The 22,686-nt window shown below is 42.0% G+C and overlaps 1 protein-coding gene across 1 annotated transcript in view; it reads right to left on the minus strand.

The window, feature by feature from the left end:
* The window catches only part of Fbxl7 (F-box and leucine rich repeat protein 7), a 387,648-nt gene extending 368,663 nt beyond the window's left edge, over positions 1-18,985 (minus strand). The window contains exon 1 of the mRNA XM_046468297.2: positions 18,443-18,985. Coding sequence (XP_046324253.1) covers positions 18,443-18,479 — 37 coding nt within the window. The 5' untranslated portion in view covers positions 18,480-18,985. The remainder of the gene's footprint in view (positions 1-18,442) is intronic.
* Between the last annotated feature and the right edge of the window lie 3,701 nt (positions 18,986-22,686).

Consider the following 22,686-nt stretch of genomic DNA (forward strand, 5'->3'; position numbering starts at 1 on the left):
CACTACTTTGTACACCTTCTAATTCAACTACCTTTCAATTTTTATAGTGTTAGATACTGGAGGACACACTAAAAGTCATACCAAGTGAACATTTCAGAATCTGGCACACAGCATTTCATTTGATCTTGCAGCACTGAAATAGGACAAGTGCATGTACATGCACACAGACACACACCACACAACAGCACACAGACACACACACATATAGCACACAACATCACCTTCTTTGGTACAATCAAAATTCCATAGTATTTCTCATTGCAGACTCTTGAAGGATGGACTTTTTCCCCACCAACCTCACAACCATTTAACAGTCCACTGACATATGAAATGGTGTAGAAAATTGCATATCAAGGTGTGACTCCCATGAACAGCAGGTCTGTCTTCAAGTCACACAAACACTAGCCTCCGCCTCTAAGGAATGTCTAGATTTGCCCTAATAAAAACTGATCTCAGACTCTTTTTCAGATCTTTTATGCAACTAGTACTCACAAAGGAAAATCTCACAAAAACTAACCAGGTTCTGACTTCCCCCATCCAGTGCAAATCTGAAGCAATTCTCCAAAAGAAGGAGAAATAGAGCATAACTTGGGCTCTCCTGTGACAGCTTCTAGCAAGACAGGAATTTCCTGTTTCAAAAATGAATTCCAACAACTCTTTTTTTTTTTTTTTCACTTTTCTCCTCTGACAGAATGTAATCAAAGCCAATCCACTGGTTTACTGGACCAAATCAGGAGAATTTTAAAGTAGTATGAAGAGAGTATTTGAGGTTTGGTCTGACTTAACTTTCTAATAAGAGACCTTCATCATGTCACCTGTTCTGTAAGCAAGACAGCCCAGATTCTAACTGGGGCTCTTTGGCTTCTGCCCTGTGTGAGCAGCAACACCCTGTCCCCATGGTGTCTTTTGGGGGCTTCAACATCAGCCTCTAAGTTCCAAGAGGGCACCTGCCCTTGGATTTGTCATTGTATCTCATGGGAGGCCAAGGAAGTGCTGACATATAGAAGAGTCATAAATATCCACTCACTCAATTAATTAATACAGGAATGAATGATTGAGATGAACAAATGCCCAAGTGCATCAGTCTCTGAAAAAAATTCTCTCTGATCCTGGGTAATACTGAGTAAAGCAGAGATGAAAGACCAAGTCAACTCCACTGGCCTCCAGCTCACGAGAAATTGGGGTCGATCAGCAGCTAAAGTGAGCAGGCAGCCTCCACCTAAGCCAGGCTGAAGTCACCTAGAGTTTTCCATGTGCTCCTCCCCTCCAGCCAACTGGTCAGAAACCCTATAAATCCTACCCTTTCTTCATCTCCGAAACCCACCCCTCCCCTTAAATCATGCCACCCCAGCCCCAATTCTAGCAGTCCCCTGCTCTTACTGAGTTACCCTCCTGATCTCCCTCCACACATCACTGAAGGTCTTGATGGGGCTCCATGTCTTGCACCCCCTTCTCTCACCCAGGTTCACAGCAAATTGAAGAAGAAGAGAGTCAGGCAGAAAAGAAAACAGCAACTTTATTTCCAGTAATTCTGGGATAGAGGTTGTGGTTTTAGGTCTACAGCCAAGTGACTAATATTGAGGTGTCAGCAGCTCAAGGTCAATGGGTACGCCCCTGGGTAGAAAAAGGGTTGCTCCCTGAGGACAGCCCCCTCCCTGGACAGCATGAAGCTGAGATGCAGACCTCATTCCTGGGATTCACCAGTCAGGTAAGTACTCCAGGCCTGGACATGAATTAATGATTCCCCTTTCACACGGAAGGAAACAAAGGTTGGAGATGAGTCCCCCATAAACTGTAATCCACAGGCCTCTCCAGGGGTCTTCCTAAATCCACCCAAAGCTGCCCTTAACAGTGGCATGACTGCTGCCATCTGCCTGCCTTCAGGTGGTTTCCATGGCCATGTGAACCCTCTCCAGGTGCGAGGCTCAATTCTCATCACCCTCTCCTCCCTCATTGCCTATTGACTGGGTCCTGCCATGTGTCTGACCTCATGTCATCCCCCACTCCCTTCCCAGCCATGCATGCCTCATCGTTCCTCATCTTTCCAGACACAATTCAAGGTTCCCACAAATGAAAAGTCCGGTGAACATGCACATCTGACGTTCACTGTGGCGACGTTTGTGTCTCCTATTGTATGCTTCAACTGTACCATCCAAGGCTCCTTCAGAAAATTACGCTGTCCACCAGACTGTAAGCTCCTAAAGTCAAGAGCAATTTCAGAGAGAGAGAGAGAGAGAGAGAGAGAGAGAGAGAGAGAGAGAGATTGATTTCAACCAACCAGTACCTAGCACAGACCCTGGTATACAGATACTCACTATTACTGGGTCAAAGACATGCAAGTGGCTAAATGCAAAGCAGGACACAAAAGTTCCATATGAATAAAATTCCAAAGTGCAGCAGAGCACTAGCAATAGCAAACAGCAGCATTTGACATATTTTCCCAAAGCCAGAGGTCAAGTTTCATAAACAAAGACAAGCTAAGAGAAATCAAGTCATTCTAAAAGTTAACACTGAACCAGGCCTGAATTGAGCAGGTTATGATGTGGAATCACATAGAAAGAATGTTTCCAGAAATGCAGCCTAACAAAAGGCACAAACCAAGCACAAGGAAAGGCCTGCTTTGAAAACACAGTTTCCCAGTTTGGCCAGTCAAACTGGGTGCATAGAGATGAAGCTTGAGAGAAAAATGAAAGGGGATCCGGCTACAGAGGGTGTAGGGCCTTAAAGACCAGGTGAAATAATTTTTATTTAATTCCAGACGATGGGAGGAAGAATGTTTTCTAAAGCAGTAGCTGATTAATTATGTCAGAGAAACTATATAAAATCTGGATTCTTGTAATAGTGATACTAATGAGCTAATAATTTATTTTTCAATTAATTCCAAATTTCTCAGGATCATAGTGACTGTGTTTACAATAATTTGATAATCTCAGTGGAACATTATCTGACTGTAATAAAATGACTAATAAACTATTTAGGATGATCATTAGATTACATATTAATTTGTAGTTATTTTTCATCTTGCTTATGACTCAATTCCTGCATATTTTGTTTGCCTAATGAATCTGTGCTTGTCATTGGCCCCTTGTGTAACAAGAACTGTATATTCCCCAGTTCTCTTAATGGCCAGTAACACGAAATGTTGATTTCAAGCAATAACAACTATGACCATCTGCTGTTTCTTTACTAATTCTTCTTTTCTATGTTACTACCAATTATGGTGAGCTTCAAAGGTTGCCCTTCAAAGAATGATAGACAACCAGAAAAACAGAACCATGTAGGAATTACTGAGCTGCCTGGTTTCAGCACCAAAGTTGAACAATGGATCAGACAGGTAGATAGTCTCTAGACCCATCTGCAGCTAATTCTGAGCTACAACAGCAGGACAACTCTGGACAAATTCCATGCTGCCTCTTCAAAAGGAGCATCATCAGTAGCAACGAGGAGCAGGAAGCTTGGTTTTGGTCTTTCGACAACTAGCGATGTGGTACCACACAAGTCACTTTAGTGTCTAGGGCTTTGATTTCCTAATCTACAAAATGAAAGAATTAGACAATAACAGCAAGCAGAAAACCAGTGCACTGTTACCTGTCAGTTGAAGGTTTCCTTCTAAAGACAGCTAGGATTCCCAGGAAGACAAACAGCATCCTATGCCAAATTCCTTGCTGTTGTGTGTTGGGTTCCCCCAGTCAACAGCCCCTAACATGATCTGAGTGGAGGTGGTCATTGGGAAATACCTTCAGGATCACGCTATTGAAAGGCAAGAGCAGAAGGCAGATTAGACAAAGACAGAAGCTGGTTCGTGATCAGTTGTAGTATAAGACGCAGCCCATTCCAGGGGGAGGTCTGGACCAAGACAGCCCTTCAGGGTTGTCTCAAATTGTATGTGCCCCTCCCTCAGCTAGTCATTATATATAAGCTATAGGCCACCGGGAACCAAAATACTGTGCAGCTGGGACATGAATGAGCCAGTTCTGAGGGGACTATCTGGACCGGTACCTAGAGAGCCACTCTATTATCCTCAAATCTTCTAAAAAGTAAGGAAACGAGAGAGAAACTTGGTGAAGGAGAGAGACATAGATTCAATGAAACAGCCAGACTTGGAAAATCTACTGAGTGTCCTCAAGCTGGCCACTGCTGTGACCTTGGCAGGGCTGCTTCATTTCTTTGGGCCTCAATCTCTTCCCTGGAAGGTGCTCTGAGTTGCTTTCACCACTGAAATTTCCGTGACTCCATTCCATATTTCACATTTCGTTCTTGGTCAATTTCCAGAGCTCTCTTATTACCTACCGCAAAGCTGCGCGGTCTCCTAAGCAGGGAGGGACACCAGAAGGCTCCAGTGGCATTTGAAGTTCACCTCTGTTAAGTGTGAAGACACGATCTTCAGCAACAGCAAATTCCCATCTCCACATGGCAGTGGACGCACAGCAAGCCCATGATTAAATGAGATTTGCAGGTGGCAACTTGGGAATTTCAAATTAGACTGAACACAATTATTCGGTTAGTTCTATCTTTATTACCCATGCTCCCCCTTGTGAGGCAATTTTCCTTATTGGAAGTAAAGCAACCCCAAGCAAAGCATTTAAAATGATCCTTTTCCTGTTTTTATTAGCCAGTATCAAAGAAATGACTATTTGAAGCACAACCAAGGGGAGGGAATTGGGTTTTTATTGCTCAGTTCATGTTATTATGGATTTAGGAGTAGAGAAAGACTCCCTGGGGAAATACTGTCTCTCAAAACAAGCTTGCAGGGTAATCAACAGGAGAGGTGCCTCAAGAGAGAGGGGAAAATATTAAGATATAATTAAATAAGCAAAGTAGATACAAAATAAAATGTAGAACATACACTTTCAGGACAGAAATGTCATTTTCTTGAAACTGACGTTCAGAGCAGTATTCTACACATAGTTATCCAAAAGAAGCTACGTCAGTCTTTCTGACCACTGGACCAGCTGTGGATCTTTAATCAAAACACACAAATGAGCATATGAGCATCTCCTGCACATCTGAATTTACACACACACTACTGTTTTGAAACAAATGCCACTCAGGCTCACTGTCCTGCACAGTAAAATCCCCTCCACCTCTGAGACATCTGTCCATTCATCTGATCTGAACACACATCCAATAAGCAAGTGAAAACATCCAATAAGCAAGTAGGTATCAAGACACAGAGTGACTTCAGTGTGACCTCTGCACACCTTGGTCCCCAAGGCACAAGTGCCTGTACCCCAGCTCCACTTCCAAAGCCTCCCTAGTTGGGCCACTTCCTTCTCCTTCAGTCTCAGTCTCACAGTGTTCCTTAAACAGATTCCATATTAATAAATTAAAAAATGCCACCTCAATTTTAGTAGTATTTCTCAAAGTTCTTGCACAAGAATACTGCATATTTCTTTCTCCATTGACAGAAACAAAAACAGAATAATAGTGGAGTTTGTTCAATAATAGGAAATAGGAGTTCTAACATAGTCTCATGCATGTGTATATACCTATACATACTACAGATCAACACTGTATTTTTTTTCTTATATTTTACTTCCGATTTTAAAAATGTGGAAAGCAAGAGACAGAAGAATATTTACTAGAAAGCATCCCAATTACAGCAGACACACTAGCTTTTTATATTTTGTAAGACAAATAGAAGAAAATTATAGCTACAAAGCCCCAAGATAAATTAGATCAATATGAATTGAGAAATGATTTATAAGTCTGATCCTTTCATCCAGAGAGAGAACACAGAGCCAAAGGAAAGACGTCTCAAAGATCAAATTCTTAAGATGCTTTGTGAATTAATGACTTACTTAAGTCATCATAATAACCCAATTCACAAATCAATTGAAAAAAATACCAAACAAAATAATTTTCAATTAAAAAATACATTGTAGCATTCTACTTAATAATAATCACTAAAAATAGTTGACAATACTGTATATTGGTGAAGTTGAATTCCTCAGTAATTATCTTCAGCAATGCTTAAAAATACATATTTCATTTTTCTTTAATATTAATCATATTATTTTTACCCATAGGGAGGTGTAATTACATTGTTACAAAATAAAGTTCCAGGGGCTGCTGCTGGGGCTCAGCCATAGAGTGCTCGCCTAGAATGTACGAGGCTCTGGGTTCGATCCTCAGCACCACATAAAAATAAATAAAATAAAGGTATAAAAAAAAATCACAATCTTTAAAAAAAAATAAAATAAATTTCCAATTTACAATATTCTCAAAAGAAATGTATGTCCAAAGAAACTTTGGTTTTTAAGAGTAAAATGTACAAGTCTAAGAAAGGTTTCCTGAAAATATGATAGGGTTATTCACAGGCATTTTTCAGACCCAATACAGATCATGGATCCAGATTCATTATTTATTTGTTTAATAAAATGGCATTGAGGACCTACTGAGTGACCAGCATTATATCCATGGGAGGTTGAATAAATGGGATGAGCAATGAATAAACAAAGGAAGAGAAAAAAGGTGCTGGAGATTAAACTAGAGGGTAGCAAATGGAGAGTAAGGCAAAGGACAGCCGGATGAGATGGATTTCTAGCTAAAGGAGGACAGCAGCACAGTGACTTCTGATACCAAGCCTTCCCTAATGGGCCTGCCAGGACCTAGACCTTTCGAAGACAGAAGGCGAGATTCAACAACAAAGGAAATGAGGAGACTAAGAGAATCAGGACTTAGTGACGCTGAGATTCCCCACTTGAGAGCTTATTTCTCTGATCTTTCCAGCAATAAAATAATTTTCTCTAAATGTCACAAGCAGAATGTCATGGTTTAGATTTAGATGTCCTCCAAAGCTCATGTGTAAATTAATGCAAGAAAGTTTAGAGGTGAAATGGTTGGGTCAGGAGAGTCTTAACCCAATCCGTGCATTTATCCTCTCATAGTTATTAACAGGATGGTAACGGTATGTAGGTGGGGTGTGGCTGGAGGACACGGGTCATTGGGCCATGTCTGTGGGATTTATATTTTGTCTGTAGTGAGGAGAGCTATCGTGCTCCCACCCCCCACTCTCTTCTTCCCGATTGTCATGTCCTGAACTATTTTCTTCCACCATGATGTTCTTGCCTCACCTCAGGCATAGAACAACAGAGTTGGCCATCTATGGACTGATATCTGAAACCATGAGCCCCAAATAAATTTTTCCTCCTCTAAAATTATTCTCATCAGTCTTTTGGTCACAGCAGGGAAATGCTGACTAAACACAAGAGGTTTGCAAAAGGGGAGCCCCAGCAGAGTTTTATCAACTACCAAGTCACTCTAATGAAAAATGTCATTTATCCGTGAACATTTATCTAGCAATAATTCAACCTGCATTCTTACTATAATTTCACGACTACAAAACTGCATTCTGGGACATGGTGTAGCTCCCTCTGTGGAGATGACCAATATAGAACACCAGGCTTCTCTTCTAAAGCTGCAAAAGCAATTAAATGACACTTATCTTGACTTGCCAATCCCTATTTCATCATTAGGTGGATACAACTTAAACTACTACCAAGAATTCCTAGTAATAAGCCTCACACGACTATATTCACTTTATTCACTATAATTTATAGTCAGCATGATTCCTCCACTTAATCTTTATTTTAAATCAAGAAAGTCATTTACTCTACCAAGGTCTCAGTTTCCTTATCTGTGAACTGGGCATAATGTTAGACATAGACCCCAGACACATGAGATTAATTTCTGAATGCTTTATAGTTTACAAAGCAATATCATAGACATCACTGAGAAGCCTCCCAGGAGCTAACAAAACAAGAAGGGCAAATTCTCAAATACATGTTGAAATAATGCCCCCCCCTTTAACTGATATTTAAAATCTATAGTTTTAAAACTAAAGGGAAACTTAAGATAAAAATTCCAAACTTACTGAGGAAAGAGTGTGCATTTTTCCTCAGCCCTCCATTAGCTTTTGTTTGTGAGCAAGTACAAAGGCTATCCCCAAGTAAAGAGCTATCTCAGCACAAAAATCAAGTAAAAGCAAATCATGGTCTGGAGAAGCCAGAGGACAACCTCTCAGGTCTACTTTGCACTCTGCAGACTAAAAGAATATGCTAATTATTTTATATGGATACTAGATAGCTGGCCAATTTGTCATCAGATTGTTAACCTAATGAGCAGTTAATCTGTCCTTTGGAAAGCAATACAAAGTAAACCAAAAGCTTCCTTCAGAAGGTGTCTGTCGTTTTTTATCACCAACTCCATAAAACTGTCACTTACTCCCCCCCCACACACAACTCAGTCACTGCAATTCTTTGAAACACACAAATAAAACAAACACTGGGAAAGTTCTGGCTACAATCCAAATGACAAGGTGAGAGGGTCACAGGCACAGAGAAGGGGACAGGGACTCCAGAGCATCCACAGGGATTTCAGGCCTGGCTCTGCCACTGCAGGGCTCTGTGCTTGGGCAGGGCATCAGCCTTGAGCTTCTGTGTAGGCACCTGTGAAATGGGACGACCATTCCTCCTACGCTGAGTGTCCTGTGCACAGCGAGATCACTGTGTGCAAGGTACTTAATGAAGAAGTGGCACTTGGCAGGTGCATCCTACCATTATTAGAATGGTAGGAAGTATAATCCACTTGGCAATACCAAACCTGTCAAATGTCTATGAATAATCATTTTTGCTTTATTAGTTAAGTTTCTTTTTTTAAGAAAAGAGAGTTAAGTAGAACGCTGGCTCTATCCTTTACAGCACAGGGTAGCTGGGTTCCATTGCCCCAATTTGTCTTCTTCTTCCCTCTCCTATTATTCACACTCTTTCTTCCTCCCTCCCTCCCTCAGTCATACACCACCTTCCTCCCAGGGTCAGAAGGTTGGCGCATGGAAGACTTGGCTCTAATCTTGGAACTGGCCAAGATGCTCCCAGAATTTGACACGAGTACCGGATAGAACCAAATGGTTCAACCGCATGTAAGCAGACTTTTCCTAAACTCTCCACCTTGTAAAAAAAAAAAAAAAAAAAAAAAAAGTGGCTTGCTTGCAAGGTCAATCCACAAGTATAAGAGAAATTCCTGAAATTTTTCTCCAGAAATTCTGATTGTCTTTCCACTGCTACATTTGCTTGGAAAATGCAGCAAAGGAATTTACCACAGAAAGAGTAGCAAACAAAAAATGTTTTAATAACATTTCTCCACATTGCTCAAGGGTTCTGAAGTTACAATTACGAGTTCATGCCGTGTGAACAACTGTTTTTCATTTTGTTACTGGTTTAAGAATTCAAATAGGGATTGATAGAATGAGCACATCCAATGGACAACCTAATAGAGATTTACAGCTCCAGAAATGGTCTACAATTCCTCAACCGTGGAATGGAGAAAATGTTGACCATGTGTTTATATTTCATTACCGTGGAAAATTCAGAGATGGTTAGTGATTATTTCTGTCAAAAGTTTTAAAGCTGTACCTCTTTGGGGTATTAACAAGCACATATTGGAAGTATCTGCCATTTGCCTTTCATTCCCCTTCCCTGAAGCCTGAGGGCTTGGGAAGCACCCAAGTTGGCCAGGCATTTCTGCCCTTGCACTGAAGGGTACCAAGGTCCTCACTTCTACAGAATCCACAGGAATCACTTTCCATGAACCAAACTACATGAGAAATGGAACATGAAGATTTAGGAAAAGAGGGGAGTTGGGTAGAGTCTCCAAACGAAGTATTTAGTTTCTCCTAAGTGCCTGAGCTATTCCTTCTCCAAGTAACCTGTTTTTGTTGCTTTGCAATTGGAAGAAATAAACATCATTTAGACATTTCAGGAATTGCAGACCCATTCTGAGCTGTCATAATTTGGCGCATACCTCCTCCCACTGACCACTCGTTCTCACATTTAGCACACGGAGGGACAGGGTCTCCTGTGAACCAGCACTCACTACCTTGTTCTGAAATTGTGGACTGGTAGGGTTTACAGGAGGTTACAGTGCTACCCCAACAGGTTTATGTGATAAAATTTAATCCCCATGATAAGGTATTAAAAGGGTGGACACTTAATCTGACTATGGTATAAGGGTAGGGAGGGGGGCTTTAGGAAGCAATTAGGTTTAGATTCAGTCATCAAGGTAGAGCCCCATGATTAAATCTTGCTGGCTTTTTAAGAAAAAAAAAAAGAGAGAGAGAAACCAGACACATAAACGCACACTCCCTATCTCTGGCCATGTGGTGTTTGTTCTGTGCCACCTTGGGACTCTGCCAGAAAGAAAGCCATCACCACATGTGGGCCTTTGGATCAAAACTGTGGGTCAAAACAAACCTTTTCTCTTCATCAGTACCCAGCCCCAGGTATTTTATTATAGGAAAAATAAAATGGGTGAATATACTGGCCTCCATGCCTAGCTTCTCAATTAGACTCAGAACTTCTATAGAGCAAATCTTATCTAGATGAAGTGAGTGGATGGAACAAGAGGTCTAAATTTCTGTAGGTACAACAAGCAAACCAAGCAAAAAAACAACAACAACAAAAAAAAAAACTACCATGTTAGTCAGCTTTATGTTGCTTCAACAAAATGCTTGACAAGAACAACTTAGAGGAAAAGTTTATTTTGGCTCATGATTTCAGAGGTTCAGTCCTTGGCTAGCTAACTCCATTGCTCTAGGCCTGAGTAAAGCAGAACTTCATGGCAGAAGGGGTTGGTGGAGGAAAGCCGCTCAACTGAAGCATCCAGGAAACAGAAAGTGAGGTGCCAGGTACAAAATATAAACCCTAAAGGCATGCCCCCAGTGACCTTCTTCCTCTAGCCACACCCCATCTACAGTGATCACCCCGTACAGTAATCCTTACAAATTATCACTACTCCATCAAGTAGACTGATACCCTGACTAGGTTAAGTTCTTATAATCTAATGATGCGCTTTCGGCGGTTAGGTTACCTATCTAAACCATAAGAATACAGTCGGGGAAGTTCAGGTGATGATGACTTTATCATCACACAGAAGGAAGAGCAGCTGCTCTGACCCTCTCAGCAGTCAGTGGGCTGCACAGGTGTCTCTGAGCTTCTTGAGGAAGATGTTCTCTCTGTGTGGTTATAGTCAGTTCATAGCTTCTGATCAAATTTCAGTAACCAGTAATATGAAATAAAATCTCACGTACAAAGTTAAAACACTGAGTCAAGTCACTCAGCACAAGCACAACTAAGGGTCTTGCTTTGAATTTAGTAAGTCCACATGTTCTAGGGTAATAATAAAAAGGAACAAAGATAAGTGTGAGAAATAGAAAGCCTGGTGGTCCATTTTCAGAATATATAGTATTTAGCCTCAAAATTGGGATGTAAGAAAGGCAGCCAGAGGGGAAACAGAGCAGAACGAAAAGTGACATGATAGCGCCAGAGCCTGTGGATGTGGCAGATCCAAAGACCTGATCAGGCCCTGAATGGACAGGAGGTCGGAGGCAGCCTGACCAACAGAGAGAAACCTCTGAGTTAAGAAACAGTGACTTTAGTGAAGAAGTAAGAGCTGTGTACATGTCAGAGTACATTCAACCCAAGAAGACGTCCCCCACAAGAGAACAGAGGGAGGTGGGAACAACTCAACGTATATTTCTTTAAATAACCCAATTAGCCATTTGTTTCAGTCAGCATTCTCAACACTGTGACTAAAAGACCCAACCAGATCAACTGTAGAGGAATGTTTATTTAGGCCCTCCCAGTTTCAGAGGTCTTAGTCCTTAGACAGCGGGCTCCATTCCTTGGGGCTCCGGGTGAGGCAGAACATCATGGCAGAAGAGTGTGGCAGAAGGAAGCAGCTCACATGATGATCAGGAAGCAGAGAGAGACTCCCGCCCTCCAGGTACAAAATATATACCCCGTAGCCACGACCCCAGTGAATCACTTCCTCCAGCCACACCCCACTTGCCTCCAGATACCACTCAGGTAATCACATCAGGGATTAATTCACTGATTAGGCTAAGGCTCTAACCCAATTATTTCTCCTCCAAACCTTCTTGCATTGTCTCACACATGAGCTTTTAGGGGACACCTCATATCCAAACCATGACACCATTTTAGCTATGGCTTTTCTCTTTGCCCTCCACAATTTAGCCAATTGCTTAGATGGTAACCCTGAGCTCCTCAGAGCAAGGGGCATTGCTGTTTTAGAGATAAAAACAGGTGGACTTCCTGCAAGTGTACTTGCTTGCTAGACTTTGTGTGGTAGCACAACCTTCTGCTGAAGTAAAGTTTGCCTTGCAGAGCTACTTCCAAGTATGTGCTGATTCCTCGAGGCACAGATATTTCTAACATAACTATAAGGAGAGTTGGTAGCCTCCAGTGTACTGAAAATAAGTCACTTACCAACCCTGATTTTTGGTGCCAGGGGTTCCAAAGGTTCCTTTCCCACAGAAGGCAAGGAAATAAACATGTTCAGTAAATCTGTCAGCTAAAATCTAAATATATTCAGATATAAGCACCTACATATCACACACACACATCACAGAATTAACCCCCGCCCCAAAGTGAGAAGAGTTCGTTTTAATTGGTAACTAAAATGATAGAGATTAATTACACACAATAAAATAGAAACATAAGTTAGAGCCAAATAATACACCATCAAACATAATCCCATGTGACAGAATGTTTTCAAGGGGACTTGGTTTCGGGACAGATACTTAACAATCTTACTCAAAGCAGATATCTACAGGTCCTTCACTGTGGTCACCTTACATGCTGAAGATGCCCTCCCTCTCCAGCTAGCCCTGCTCAGGTGTGCACAGCTCTAATCATTACAAAAGTCTCCCTGTGACTTAGATACATCAGGATTTGCTCAGTACTCTGAAATTTAATTTTCACCATGACAGCTTTTCAAATGTTATGTTTAAGGTAAGAAGTTTCTAATCTTCATTTATTCTTGTCTTCATTCATTGGAGAATTTATTTACTCTAGCTTTCATTTCAGATGCTGTCACATATTGAAATACATCCCTAAGGGCATCTTAAATTTACATCTAGAAGGTTCTACCTCTCCAACAGCCAACCAATTCCTGAGAGCAACTCCCAGAGATAATAATGGACATAGACTAAGGGCAAAAGTGATTCTTCATTACTCAGTATCTATCCAGAATGTATTCTGCTTCAAATGTCAGAGACAGTTAAGACAAAATTTATATGAGTTGATTCCCAAATGGAAAAAAATTACCTCTTTTCTCCCTTTCATTTTAAAAAGTTCAAAAACATTTCCCAACTCTGAAAATATCTTCTCAGTGTCAGACCAAATGTGGTATTGAGAGCTGAGCTAATGCTTTTATTTGACCAAACAGTGGAACACTAACTTTAATCTTCTGATTTGCAACAGAATGGGATTTATTTACGGAGGCAAATCATGAAGACCTTCTATCTAAAGGTGAATTACAGTCATCTCTGAAGGTATCTTCAGGCCAATGTGTACATCTCCAGTGAGTCAGATGCATTCACCAATCAAAGTGTACACAGGACACTATGTTTGAAGAGTGTTTTCTGGGCCACTTTCTTCCTTCTGCCATATGCATTTGCAAATTATCTGATATGCCTGGATGAAGCAGATTAGCAAAGAATCTGGGCAAAAGCTATGCCCAATGACCAGACTGAGTGTGATCCAAGACGGCTACTATAGAAGGCCAATGGTGTTATACTTTAACTTAAAAGGCAGGGAAGGCAGCTCCCTCTTCCTACTGGAACTGAGATTTGTTTATTTGGCTTAACTGGAGTGCATAAAATAATAATTTGTATCCTCACACATTGCATGGGTCTGAATGTATTCCCCCAAAATTCATATGTTGAAACCTTAATTACAATGTGATAGCACTTGGAGATGGGATTTATGAGAGGTAATTAGGTCATGAGGGTGGAGTCTTCAGGAATGGGATTAGTGCACTTATAAGTCAAAGCCAGAAAACTAGCTGGCTCTCTTTCTCCACGGTCTTGTGAGGACACAATGAGAAGCTGCCAATCTGCAGAAGGAGGCCCTCACCAGAACCTGACCATACTGGCTCCCTGAGTTCTGACTTCCAGCCACCAGTCTATGGGAGAAAATTTCTGTAGTTGCTAAGCCATCCAGTGTATGGTCCTTTGTTACAGAAGCTCCAACTGACTAAGACAAGCATAAAGAGGGCTCGCCTCAGTTTCATAACACTGTGGTTAAAAACAACAACAGGCTATTTGGATCCTCAACTTTCAGTCCCTTGTTCCTTTAAGTGTTGGTCTAAGTGCCAACTTCTCAATAAGATCAACAGTGACTAATTGGAATTGCAAAACCTTCTTCCTCCCACACTCCCAATTTTCTTAATCTGCCAGTTTTCTTCATTCAGATACTATAGCCCTTTGTGAGATGCCACATGGCTTACTGAATGACTCTGTATGTGTGTTAGTTGTTTGTTGTTCTACTTCCTTTCCTTTCCAACAACAACACACACAGGGAGATACAATTGGAAAGGGCCGTATCTTTTATCTATTTACTAACTTACCAAAAGTATTTAGGAGTTCCTGGCATAAGATGGAAGTAAAAAGTCATCCTGTATTGGTTGATGAATGAATCAATGACTCTGTGCTTAGAGCTGGAGAGTCCCCATTCAGTCCGTACTCGCTGCATAACTCTGAAGCAACTACCATCTTTCCAGGCCTTGAGTTTCCTCATTAGAAAAATGGGGTACATGAGTCCCCACCTCTTAGGATCATAGCGAGGATGAGTGTGGCAGTGCAAATCAAGTGCATGGAATCATGCCTTGACACGGTAAACTCACAGTAAGTGTTAGCTGCCATCATTACTGTTGTTCCGAGTGGTTACCCAAAGTGGTGATGGTTTCCAGTCTCAGGCCACTGGCCTGTCACCTGGCAGCATGGATCTGAGATGAGGAAAAGGCCCTTGGTAGAGCAGAGGACTACTAGGGGTCAAAACCCAGGGTTAAGGCTTCACCAGCTCCAATCCAACAATATCCAGGCCTTTGCAAAGGAGCTGTTAACAGCATAAGTGCTCCTGCCTCGGACCTGCTGAAGTAGCATGAACATAACACTGAAACCACTGAGTAAGTGATGGTGAGGCTCAGAAACCTTAAAAGGCAGGGAAGGCAGCTCCCTCTTCCTACTGGAACTGAGATTTGTTTATTTGGCTTAACTGGAGTCAGAACTAATGGTTCTAATGGCTTGGAATCCCCCAACTCATTCTCCAGATTTCTACACACGGACAGTAACTTATACTTTCTGAAAGATGATAAAGAAGAGAAAAAAAATGGGTCCTCTATAAAAGAAATTACCAGAACATACTAATCATTTAGACTTTCGCTTATATTTCTAGAAAGCTAAAGATCAAGAATGGTATGGTTCCTTCCAGGAGCAAAATCCAAGTCTGCCTAAAGTCCATAAGAGGGAAGACTGCAAGCTGGACCATTAATCTGCATATTCACTAAGGATTTAGAAAAACAAAACACTTCGGAAATACCCTTTGTCTCCTTACAAATACCTTTGATCTAGGGGGAAAGTCAATGTTTAGGGATCTATGAGTTAGGAGGGGAGCAGAGTCTCAGTGCAGACCATAGATGAGAAAGAGGGATGGCAGAAGGGGGAGGGATGCTTACTGATATTTTGCCAGTAAAAGTCTTAACTTCCCTATTAATTAGGACACATCTTTCCAAGGTTAGTTGTCTCTAAGTGGACCATTAAAGCATTATGAGGGCCAAATGAAATGAATGAGGGCACATTCAAGGAAGAGATGATGAAAATCATGTCACAAAGCAATTTCTCCCTTCACTTTACAGAAGAAAGGCCTCAGGAGTTAAAGCTGGAATTAAATTCCATACTCCCAAGTTGACGCTTTGTCCTCTGCACAAGAACTTCCCAAAGCTGTAACCAGCACATGATAAATGATTGGGCAAGTCCAGAAGGAACCCAAGGTTCTCACTATGTGAGGCTGACCCTATTAACCCTTGGATTACACTGAATTGGAAACTTCTACCCCATTGCACCTGCTCAGGTAAACCTCAAAAATAACTTTTTAAAAATGAAGGTATTTTCCAAGAGCAGAAGGAAGTGAGATTACTGATAAATACTTAAAGTTCTAACAATTCAACAATATTTGTAGTATTCAAAAGGCATTTGCCTGGTGCTGTCAACTACTATTAATTAGAAAATTGTATTTAACTTACAGATTTTTGGAGTACACATGAACACCAATGTCATATAGTTAAGCAGTCTCACTGCAGTCTATTAATAGGCATTCATTGATAATCTCCTCTTATGTTTGAAATATGTCATGCTGAAATTGCACTAAATCTGGAAAATGATCTTAATTCTCAGTTTCCTTCTATAGTAGAAATACTGTGTCCACGGGTTGCTTTCACTTTTTTAAAAAAAATAATATTTTCATTTTAAATAAGAAAAATGGTACCAATCCACCAAATTCCAACAGACTTATTTGCATAAATTTTATCATGCAATAACACAACACAATAAAGTTGACTACACCCAATTTTATATATAGCCTCACTTAGGAGTAGCCACAGGATGGGGGGGTGCGAAAGGGAAGAAAATGTGATGTTACTTCTGCTTCTCTGTTCTTCCCTAGCCTGTCTATTGCAGAGGAATCTTGACACACTTGAAAGGAAGTGATGAAAACTAAACACATTGTGCCTCTCCAGCCAAAACTCACAGTTACATCCCAAAGCCTCCTATTGGTCCCCTCCAATCAGCTGAGCATCAGAGGTTTTTCCTATAAAAAGTCCACAGTGCATCTAAATCTGATCCCAGTAAAATTTGACTTCAGCTGAAGTGAAAATGCAGAGGTAGCATTTACGGGTAACAGCTGGGGTACATTAGTTCCCTGTCTCTCCTTTTCTCTCCCAAGGGTTGAAAACTCTGCTGTTCAGACAGGAAGTCGTCATGTACCACACACTGCACAATACGAGAAAGCTGGGAGGGAAGAACAAGTTGCTGAGGATTAGGTGGAGGGGTTTTGTTCAGTAGTGACTCTAGATTCTTCTTGGGCTGCCCTTTTCCCCGAGCTTTCAAGTAACATACTGTGTGCACACCCAGATTGACAAGCACACACTACAATGACTGAAAGTTTTTTTCCCCCTTGAGAACTTAGAAGGCTTAATACTACATTTTTCCAAACATCTTAAAATATTGTTTCAAAGACAATTTGGGGAGTGGCCAAGATTCTCCAATAATCTTTCCTGGCATACTTTCATATTTGCTATCGAAAAAGACGATCTTTAACTTAAAAGAAAATACTAAAATTGTTTTTAGAATAAATGCCCAGAATAAGGTTGGATGCATATAAGTGTATGTACATACACACATATATGTACACACACATATACATACGTATTCATATATATGGAATTCTAAACTTGACGATCTGGAAAAGAATGAATTATACCAGAGGTTCGTGTAGATATAGGGTTTTTAAGGCCGGTCCTGCTTTAACTTCACAAGGCTGTGAAGAAATGAAAAGATAGGAGCGGAGGAGAGACACCCACATTATGTGGCCTCAGCTCCAGTCTTTGAACAGGATGATAAGAGTTTCCTTCGCACCACATGCTGAATAGCTGTTCTGCATTCCTACCAGTCTGCAAGCTCTGGCCCCTCCTTTGAAACCGCCTGTCCTCTGGGGCGGGTTGTAAAACCGACCCAGTCTCTTCCACTCCACTCCAGCCAAGTTCGCTAGATACAAGCCTTAACTTTTGAACTGCAGAAAATGCCTTTGCCTTTTGCGAATCGGGGGCATGCTGTTAATCAACTGGGTTAAAACACTATGGTTTTATGCAAAGAGGGGGAGGAGGAACGAGGGAGAAGCCAACCCACACATCCATCACCCTTTTAGAAGTAGGCGGAGTTTAAAGTTTCCCCAACTTCCAAGTTCCCACTTGACAGGCAATATTTCTGTGTAACTTCCAGCCCCACAAAACAGATGGTCCTTTGCCCGCCTCGAGCCCCAAGAGAACCCAAAACAAAGCTCCTGGCCACTCCATGCCTCGCGGGATCCATAGGTGGTTAATTTCACGAGGCTGTCAGCCCAGGGCAGTTAGCAAAGAATGGAAGCTTAACTTATTCCAGAAGTTTTTCCTGCTACAGGAAAGTCCAGGGGACTGGAGCACAAAGGCCTGGGAAAGTTTCACTACGTTATTTTTCAACAACGTCTTCCGCCATCTGACAAGCCATCATCCTAAACCCCAGGTGTCCTGGGGAGGAGAGTTGAGACACACGTGTTCATCAACACAGCAGAGGGGCGACTCCAGCAGTCCCAGAGACAAACCTGGGAAGTTCCTTAAGGGAACCCCCCCATCCCCGCCTGGTGGAAAGGAGCCCTGGGTTAGAGACCCACTCATTGATCGCTCAGTACCAAAGGGAAAGGTGATGGCCCAGACGTCGTGCCAAATGGGGATGCGCCACGGCAGCGAGCAGAGCCTTCCTTCCCAGCTGGGAGGGAGAGAGGAAGGAGAGGGGGGACCGATCCGGGAGTCTGAAGACAGGCGGCCCACTCACCCTCACTGCCGTACTGTTTGCCATTGTTCGCGCCCATCCTGTCGCCGTCATGCCCGTCGTCTCCCCGGACACTGCATAGCTGGGCGCACCTCCTGCGCCTTGGGCCAGAGGAAAGCCTGTCCGACGGGACCGTTAGCTGCACATAGCCCCTCGCTCCGGGGCCGATCTCCGGCGGGGGGCGGCTCCTGGTCTCCGGAGGGAGGGGGCGCTCGGTCCCCTCCTGGCACCCTGATTGTGGCGGACCCGGCCAGCGACAGCCTCCTCCCCTCTTAGAATCCGCGCTCGGGGCCGGCGGGAGCAGAGTCGCCGAGAGCCCGCGCCCCGGGGCCGCCCCGAGGCTTGCCGCGCCGCCGCCGCGGGGTCCCCATGCGCCCGCCCCGATCCCCTGCGAGGAGCGCTGAGCCGCGCGGGCGCCCTGACTCCCCGGCTCCGCAGCCTCCTTCGGGCGCGCCTGCTCGCCCGCGGCTTCCCGGGGGAGGGCGCGGCGGCCACTTGTTGCGGGAGCCCCGAGTGAGCGGAGACTTGCGGCCCGGCGCTGCTCGCCAGCGGGCCGGACTTTTGTTAGCGCCAGGCGCCTCCTCTCGCCGCCCAGCGTCAATCACAGCTGGAGCCCCGGGGAGGAAGGCCGGCCCGGAGATGCGCGGCCTTTTAAAGAAACAGCGCGCCTTTTCGCGGCTCCTGCCCGGGGCCCCAGCGTTGGCGCCGGTTCTGCGCACCACCCGCGAACCATTTGGAGCGAAGGAACGTGCTGCTGGCTCGGGTTTACTATTGTTCTTTTAAAGGCTTGGCCCCCAATCTGTAAGATGAATTTCCAGGCGTCGTTCTAAATACCCTGGGATTGTTTGCAAATATGGCCTATTTTAGGTGCGTGAGTATTTAAAATAAACATGATCAGTATCTGATTCTGACACATTTCAGGTGTACACGTTGGCATTCTGCCGCGACCCCCCAAGTTTGGGGACTAAGGCGAGAAGTGGAGCAAAAGGTGGGAAAACTTGAGAGGAACTTAGTAGGCAGTGAGTCCCTGAACAGCCAGATAGTACCCGTCCTGGAGAAGGAGGTTTCCTGGCTCAGAACTTTTAAGAGCTCCTGAGCCAGGAAGTGTATTTTTTCCTCCTCCTTCTATGACTTTTTTTTTTCTTGCTTTCTTGTGACTGGGGTTATCTTTTGTTTAATATCTTAGAACTTCTTTTGGAGATTTATAGGGCACGTGTACACCGTTAAAATGGTTCTTTGGTGTTCTTTCTATTAAACAGAAAAAAGGGAAATTCTTAATGATTTATTCCCTTTCCATGTAAATACCTAGAATTTTATAACATTACATCTTAGTAAAGACGAGAGCATTCATTGCACAAATTTCTTTGTAGGGAGGCAGCACATAGGAAGTTTCTACTTACAGGTGTTGGATGTTGTAAATTAAACGTACATAATGATGCATGTATATATCACATATAGTACTTTATCAGAAAATCACGAGTTTTGTGATTATGAATTTCGTTAAGAGACTTGCAACCACAAGCAGAAATTTTAATGATTTGACTTCCTATAAATTTAATATGGGATAAGTTCCTTTAATTTGCTACAACTATCTTTCTTTTTTTATTTTTTTAAATACATGACAATAGTGGAATGCATTACACTCATTATTACCTCTTTACAGAACAATTTTTCATAACTCTGTATATAGAGTATGTTTACACCAAAGATAAAATATGATTCAAAATTTAAAAATCTAGATTAATTATAAAAGAAGTATCCCATGTTGAAAGAAAAAAAACAAATTTGTCCATTCTCAAGGATAAGATAAATCCTTTGTTACTGTACAGATGACGTTTCTATGATCCTAGTCCAAAACATGATGTGTATATTTTAATTCACCTTGTGACATCTAGTGTCTAGCACTCCCTGGGCAACAAGCTGTGTTTCCCAAATGTCTGATGAATTAAATTTAAAAATTGTGTTATAGGCTCTAAATAAGATAAGTTATCAAAAAAAAAAAAACAGAATACTTCACTTAAATATATTCCCTGCTTGTATAATTATATCAAAATGGATTCTGCTGTTATATATAACTAAAAAGAACTAATAAATTTCAAAACAAAACAAAAAGGAATAGTGAATGAGTTTTCAGAGTTTCTTCCTTAAATCTGATCTACAATGAAGCTAACATGAACTTGATCTCCATGCACAAGCAGAGTGCCACCTGAGCCTTGTGATTTTGTCAGCATTTGGAGAACTACCCTGGATTGTATCATTCTGGAAGCTTAGTTGAAGATAAACTTGCTGTGAAGTAGAGTAAAACTCATCTTCATGTTTGATGGAGAGTTGACAACTTGCCTTTTTATAGACTGTTCTCCCCCTGATGCCTTCTTTTGAGGTGCCCAATCGGGAAACCTACAAGAGAAGAAACCGAAGCCTGAAGCTCAAAGAACTTAAGTGGCTAGAGTCACTCAGGATGTGATTCAGGTTTTCAGGTTCTCTCCTCACTCCACAGTCTGTTTCTCTCTCTCTTTCTCTTTCTTCCCCTCCCCCACCATAATGGGGATGGAAACCAAGGTGGGTGCTCTACCTCTGAGCTACATTCCCAGCCACAGTGTCTGCTGACCTGGCTATTATTTAAGTTTGAGTCACTGTCCTCCCTTTTTGGTTGGATCAGCTTTCAGCATCTTTAATATTAAAGTAAAGCTAATGGTGAAAAGCAAATTGTAGTGACCAGCAACATTTGTCTTCCTTGAAATTAAAGTCTGATAAATATTGTTCAAGATTTTGTTGCTTGCAGCAATGGGAATAGGGATAACTCAGTTCATGAAATCCAAATTAAGATAAAATAGAAAAAAAAACACTTTACATTTTAAACTCAATCTGATTATGGAAGTTGATATAAATGTATGTTGACCCAGTCACTGTAAAAGCTTGGGGGAGAAAAAAAAAAAACAGTTAAGCAAAAAGAAACAAAAGCACTAATCCTGATAATAATAAAGGTACATTCATATGTGTATATATTTTAATATTCAAAATTAAATGTATAAGTATACGATTTTAATCTAAAATTTTAATCCTTTTACCTAACTTCCAAACCCAGCCTCTGAAATTTTAATACCAATTTGCAAGCTTCTTGAGTCAAGGGTGGTGTGCTTTTCACCAACATATTCCCAATATTGAGCAGTCACACTGTACTCGCAAAATGAATGTTGAGCAAAGAGATAAAAATGATCTGAATGTTATTGCACATCCTCTGCCTAGGCTTATTTTTTTAAAGGGTCACAATTACTATTAATATTGTCTTTAGGTAAGGATATGTTATGGTTTGGATATGAGGTGTCTCCCCAAAAAGTTCATATGACAAGTAGGAATGTTCAGAGGTGAACTGATCAGATAATGAAAACGGTAACCTAATTAGGGGATCAATCCATTTGATGGACTAATAGTCTGAATGAAGTCTACTGAGTGGTGACTGTGGGCAGGGACAGTGTGACTGGAGGAAGTTTCTCTCTGAGGGCTTATGCCCTTAGGGATTCTGTTTCATCCTTATCGCTTAGCACTCTCTGTTTCCTGGTCACCAAGAGGTGAGCAGCTTTCCTCCCCCTGTCCTTCCACCATGATCCTCTGCCTCACCTCAGGCCCAGGTAGTGGGGAGACCATGAACTGTAGCTCTGAAACCATGAGCCCAATATAAACTTGTCCTCCTCAAAGTGGCTTTTGTCAGATTTTTTGGTCACAGCAACAAAAAGCTGATTAACATATACTCTAAGTCAGTAAAAAGGGAATAAAAACATACAGGTCAAGTGTCCCTTTTCTAAAATACTTTGAACAATAAGTGTTTCGGAATTTGGAACTTTAATGATTTTGAAATATTTTCATAGACATCACCGGTTGTCAAGATGACACAAAGTTCTGGATTGGGGAACGTTTCAGATCTCAATTTCAGATTTTCTGATTCAAAAATCCCCAAGTAGGTACTAGGTACCTGTTGTTTTTCTTCACCAGATCCTGCCCCTCCAGAAACTGTTTTCTCTAAATTTCTTCTATAAGTTTTCTATGAAAGCTGGTCAATCATGTTAGAGGTGGAAACTGCCTGGACACACTAAGGCCCATGATCTGACTCACACAACCAACACCCCACCTGGCAGTAAGGACAAGCAAGTGCCTCTCTACCTCCCTGCTAGAGTAATATCAGAGGAGGACTAGTGGAGAAGCAGGACTTTTCCATTGCCCAGGCTAGCAGGGCCACTGCATGGCAGTAT

The sequence above is a fragment of the Marmota monax genome, unplaced genomic scaffold, assembly GCF_021218885.2.
Source record: "Marmota monax isolate L192 unplaced genomic scaffold, Marmota_monax_Labrador192_F-V1.1 WCK01_AAM20220418_F8-fsc00120, whole genome shotgun sequence".
NCBI classification, from domain to species: Eukaryota; Metazoa; Chordata; class Mammalia; order Rodentia; family Sciuridae; genus Marmota; species Marmota monax.